We start from the raw sequence: 5,938 nt of genomic DNA, 5'->3' as shown, positions 1-5,938 counted from the left end.
AAAATTTGGGTTTGGTTAAAACAAAAAAAGTGGTGAAATGCTAAATGCCAGATAACACCAGATCTTTTCTCATCTATATATATGTGACAACAAATCAGCCAGAGCTTTTAAAAGCAGATTTAGAAGCACCCATGTATATTTGAGGCATGCTACTAATCTGCTTATAAACTGAATTACTTCTGCATTTGAGCAATTTCTTGTATTAGGCAAGCAAGTGCTGTTTTCCCATCAATATCTTCACTGGAAACCTTGAGAATTCATATTCCCTACTAGAAGGGCCATCAGCATAAAAGAAAGCATCCCTGCATTAGAGATATTTATCTGGACCACTTTCAAAATCTAAAATTTCCTATCTGTAACACCCTAACATACACTTCCTACTTCAGCAATTATTTCAGACGAGCAATTATATAAAGCTCCCAGCATTCTCCTCTGTGCTGGAAATAAGTATTCTTGATTTATCCAGTACAAATTCAAGCAATACTTTGTTCTACAACTTCAGTGTTTGCATAAGTGATGTTTGTTTTTTCATGTTAGGTAGACATTAGATGTTGGTACAATCCCCAGCGCAAAGCATCCAACCAATCTTCCCAAGAAGGAAATTTAACAATCATTAAGCCATAACAAATAAAAAAAAAAGCCAAAAAGGAATAAAATGCACATAGGAAAACTTGTGCCACTTATCTCCAACAGTTGGCCTGACCATTCTCCATCAGCAGCCATGATCCAGCTCACTCAAGAAGACTATCTTTGCAACCTCACAGCAGACACTAGGCCTGAAAGCAAGGCAGGCATAAGGTTCAGCCTCTCTCCTAACCTGCTGATGGTCAGAGCCCTAAGAGTTTCCTGCAGGAGCTGTTTACTTACTGTGGTATGGGTCTCCCCTGTAGAGCACTGGTCCACTTACTAAATCCAGAATTTCAGAGCAAAAATTCAAAACACTGCCTTCACACTCCCCTGACATACGCTAACTACTATTACTTGCAAATGCTAAAGCCTGTTAAGGAATCAGATCATAACTGAGCAAACAGGCCCAGTATGTTATGTAGCTTGTAACACTGAGTGTCCTGCACATTGATCCATGCCCTCTGGCCTGACAGCACTCAGGCTTTCTGTATGCCAAGCACAGCACATCCAACCCTCCAGCCCCAGCCATCACAGCCCTCTAGTGGAGATGCATGAAGGACTTTTGATGGCATTCGTCCATCCCGGCTTGCTTTTGCTCATCTGCCTTCTGGCCTGCTCTCAACTCAGCACAACTGCTTTCCAATCAGGCTTGGCCAGAGATGGTGTCACCTCTCCCTCTGTGCTGTCAAGGGAAACCTTAGCAGCAAAGAGCAGAGAGCTATGAGCACTTCTGAGCACGTGCAGCCCACCCACAGAAAACCCAGCCCTGCAGAGCTGCTCTCTGCCTTGCCAAGCCCACCATGACTCCAGTCTCAAGGAAGAACATGTTGAGCAGGAACCTAAAGTGCAAGCTTTGGCACTCCGCTCATTTGTCCATTAGCATCTCCCATTGCAAAGGAGCAGGAACAGCTGTTTTCATCTTTTTTTTCCACCTGCTCTAAGGTATGGGGTGGAGTAAGCTAACTTTTAATTACCACCCAAGTAGTGTTTAGATACTACCAGCATACTTCAGGACAACACTTTCACACAGCCTGTCAGAAACCTGCTGGGATTTGTCTACTGGCTCTGTGCCAGGCATGCTTATGTTTTCTTTTTTTATCATCTACCAAAACTTTTACTGAAAGCTTTTGCCTTCAGGTTTTTTTAGATAGCTGCCCAAATCCAAGAACTGTGGTGCTATGCCTAAACCCAGGTGTGGCCACACACATACACAAGTACCACTTAAGGAAGAGCAAAGTTTACATCCCTGAGAATACCAGTCATGTTTCAGCTCTCTAGAGATTGATTATGATGAAGATTCTATCACATTTGCCCTTTCTGTTCCCTGAAACACTAACATCCCCTCCTCTCAAGGAATCCTTCTACCACTTCAAGGCTTATATAGGCAGTGACAAAACACAAACAATCAAGGAAATAGTTTTGGCAATAGAGAGATCATCTTAAACAAATTAAGGATGCTTAATTCTATCACACCCAAAAACTGACTCCCAAGTATAAGGTCACAAAGACAAGAGTTTAATATTGACAATGGAAAAAAAAAACGGTTATGTTAGTGGTATTTTCTTCCTTGAAATAACATACTGGTCACATGAAAGTCACTGAAGAGGTCTGCTTTTAGCTCGGAAGACTTTTACAGTTACAGCTGAATTCAAAAACCCTAACTCCAAACGTGTGATGCTAACACAAAAACTGAAAACGTAAAACCTGGGATAAAGAACAAACTTAGTTGTTAGGATGTTAGCAGTTACGTGAGGCCTTTCAACGCCTTTACCATAACATGAGAAGTTCTTCAGTATCTTTCCCACCACCATTATTTCAAGATTCTTTAAAATACTAATGGGGTTAAAGTGAAACCAAGCACCATATGCTTGTAATGTCTTCTGTGAAAGGTCTGAAGCCACCCTGTTTCAATCATTTGGTTATTCAGTGCAGAAAGTTAAAGATCACAGAAGGTATAACAGCTTCTAATACTCCACTAATATTATAGATTAAAAATTATTGCATAGTCTTCTGCATTTCCTAAACAGCATTCTCTGGAAATGAAATATTTTAATATAAAAGGAGCAACTCTTTAAAACATAAATTGCTTTCACTACCTCGATCTTCTATCCTTTTTTGATTTGTCAGTACATTTGTCCATTGTTTTCTCATTGTCTCCTCTGCACTTGGGGCAATACCATTTCCCCTTTGGTTTGTATGTGAGTCCAACACACGAAAAGTGGAACCACTCGATAGGGCACTGTTCATTATCACATCCTATCATTTCACCATAAGACACTTGGTTGCATAAGCAGTAAGTTGGTTCATTGGGATCAATTGCAAATTCTACAGGTGAAACCTCTCTCTCTGGTTTGGGCTTGGAGCGTTTTTTCTTCTTGGAAGATTTGGATCTCTTTTCTTTAGGTGGCTGATCATCGCAGTCATCGATACCATTCGCTATGTGGCACAGATCACGGCTTTCGCTGGTGCGCTGGCGACGAGGTCTACGGGAAGACCTCTCTGGCTGGCAGGACTCCAACTTGGCCTTTTCCAGAGGTTTTTCATTCTCAGACAGATCTTGAAAACACTGAGAGTGTGTTTCCATTTGACGAGCCCTATTCTCTACCAGTTCTAGCATCTGAGTAACTATTTGGATTTTTTCATCTCCAAGTTCTTGGCTGTTGATTAACGCACGCTGAAGGTGTTGCTGCAAGCGTTTCTTCTGAACAGGGTCGTTTTCTGACTTGTACTTTTCATACACATCATCTATTTCTCTTAACGCTTCTATAGAAGAAAGAATAACAGGATTAAGTACACAAGGTGGAACACGCTCAAGAAAATATAGAAACGTATTTCTAACTGATGAGAAAAAGCACAAATTTTAATTACGGCATATCCTAGTCAGTTACATTAGATACCCTATTCGAGTTGCATGTGGTCATCAAATGAGCGCTTAAGATCACCATCTGTTACAAGAAAAAATTCTCAAGTTCTAAGAAAAAGCAAGCTTATTATAGCCACTGGAAAAAGAGAGGATGACCCAAGAAAGGGGACCATAGTTGCTGAAGCATGGATAATCCAGTTTCTCCCTCCATCTGAAAAAGCAGGAATTTCTGTTAGGAGTCCTTACCACGGTAGTTCCAAAACCCTGGCCTACATACAAAAGCAATCCCTTATTTTAACACAGGAAGAAACCTTAAATTTATAGAATCATGATATAGCATGATATATAACACTCCAGAATTAGGATATCCAGGTCCTCTGCCTTCCTCTTATTCATCCAAAGGTTTGGGATTACACTTTCAAGCAGACATAGTTATAAAAGGAGTGTGACAGCAGAAGTTACATAATAGCAAATTTACAATCAGGATGAAAATCAACTTGCACCACTCAAAATGCTTTCCCCATTACCAAAACGAATTACAGCAAGTTGCATTTCAAATCAAGGCTGAACTTTTCAGAATAGGTGACCTTCTTTTTTGTGCATCACAGGATATTTTTAAGCAACTAGTAAGTGTGTGGCTCACAGTTTGACTTCCAAGCTTTCCTTCCTGCAAGTCATCCAAAATAACTGGATGAGTTGCTGTGAATCTTTCATTAAATTTAGTTCTCAGATGCAAGTTTAATGAACCCAAATACAAGATCAACAAATGCCTTATACATCAGTCTTAGTCTGTTCTCTGCTGTTACATATTGCTGGATTTTAAACTAATATTTTCCAAGCCAAAAGTTACACTAGATCTATACCTGAAGGACAGAAACTGCTAATGTGGAAGGAAATACATGAGAAGAACTGACATTGAAACTCTGTGCAGTGTTACAGTAGTGGTGGCCTCAAAACTTAAGGATTTTACTTGAACTGATAAGGGAACTTACAAATGATATTATTTACTTCTGAAGCAACAGAAATATGCAGTACAATCTATCTCTTCCTAAAGACCTGCATTTCACGAACTGGCTTTCATTATTATAGAACTTGTCTGCATTGTACAGTGTGAAATCATTCAGGCTTGTGCTAAATAGAAGCCACAGCTTTGTTCTGCTCCAGCCTTTCACAAGGAGAAGATAAAAATCACTGCTTGGCCTGTCCATTAACTCAATTAACCTGTATTTTCTCAGTATCAGCATTCCAGATACCATTAAAACCATAAGCTTTGTTTCCTTGTATCTGCCACTGCAACACTTGCCAGTTGCCCTGACAAGGGGAAAAATAAAACAAAAAGCATCTTACTCTCTGTTCCTGAAAAGCACGGAGTAAGGTACTCCACATGCTCCTGAATGAAAAAGGCATAACCAGAGTACAACCCAGACTTTTTTTTTGGGGGGGCCTGGGGGAAGTGTAGGTACAGTTACATAGATTTTCCATATTTGGAATGCCTACCCAGAAGAGCCGACAAACAGTAACAGCTTGCTTTTTCACACTGTGACAGAGAGCAACATCCACCTTCCATCGGTTATTCCCTGGATGCGGCCTTTAAACAGAGCCCTATCCAACTAAAGAGAGGAAAGAACTTTTGGATTGACAGAGATGGAAGTTTATCAAACTCCTTCTGAGTCCCTAAGATTAGAGGAGGCATCCACACACCCTAATAAACAACTCTGAAACTCCTGCTAAAAGCAAAAATCAAAAGCAAAAAAGCCCCAACACAAACCAGGGCTAAGTGTTCATTACAGATAATCTGATTAAGTTTGGTGGAGCTAATAAAAGCTAAAAGGATTTGTTTTCCAAGCACAGGAGTTACTTTGTCCCTCCTGCATAGACTATCACTACCTTTTAAGTTAGCTGAAATAACAGAGCATTTCTTTTAAATCATCAGACTTGGGCCCAAAATATTTTTATCCAGTTTTTAGGGGTTTGGAGATTTTTTGTTGGCTTTTTTAAATAGTTGAAGGCTTTAGTTAAATCTAGCGACAGACTTCTGCTACGGCACAGTATTGTATTAGTGGCTGGATGCATACATGTATAGCCTAAATAAATGACTGGATCTATTCGAGGCAGATGAAGAATTCTGGCTAGTCACCACGGATCGGGAGGTAAAGAGCCTGCTAGGCAGTCCAGCCTTGGCCAGGAATTCGCAATGCTGCAGGCAGGTCTGTGCCCTTTAAACTTCAAAACCCTAGAAAACTTACAAAACCCTGTTCTTATGCGTCTTCCTGGTTCGTTAGAAAGATCATGGAGAGACTCCCTTCACATCAGCTGCCTCCTGAGGTGGCCGTTTAACGGCTGAGAGTCCCTCCCGGTCCCCTCGGTCCCGTCCAGCCCACGCGGAGGGGAGATGCGGCTCCAGGGCCACCTCCAGGGGCCAAAGCGCCCGCGGCCGCCGCCGGGCAG

At 41.1% G+C, this 5,938-nt stretch overlaps 1 protein-coding gene across 1 annotated transcript; it reads right to left on the bottom strand.

Moving 5' to 3' along the window:
- Positions 1-2,125: 2,125 nt before the first annotated feature.
- Positions 2,126-3,390, bottom strand: ING2 (inhibitor of growth family, member 2; the record flags this gene model as incomplete). Its single annotated transcript, XM_009071982.1, has 1 exon — positions 2,126-3,390. A coding segment is annotated over one exon (671 nt), but the record flags the coding sequence as incomplete, so codon positions are not given.
- Between the last annotated feature and the right edge of the window lie 2,548 nt (positions 3,391-5,938).

This window comes from Acanthisitta chloris, unplaced genomic scaffold, assembly GCF_000695815.1.
Source record: "Acanthisitta chloris isolate BGI_N310 unplaced genomic scaffold, ASM69581v1 scaffold41513, whole genome shotgun sequence".
Lineage (NCBI taxonomy): Eukaryota > Metazoa > Chordata > Aves > Passeriformes > Acanthisittidae > Acanthisitta > Acanthisitta chloris.
Note: the sequence above shows the minus strand (reverse complement) of the source record. Positions and strands in the feature narration are given on the sequence as shown.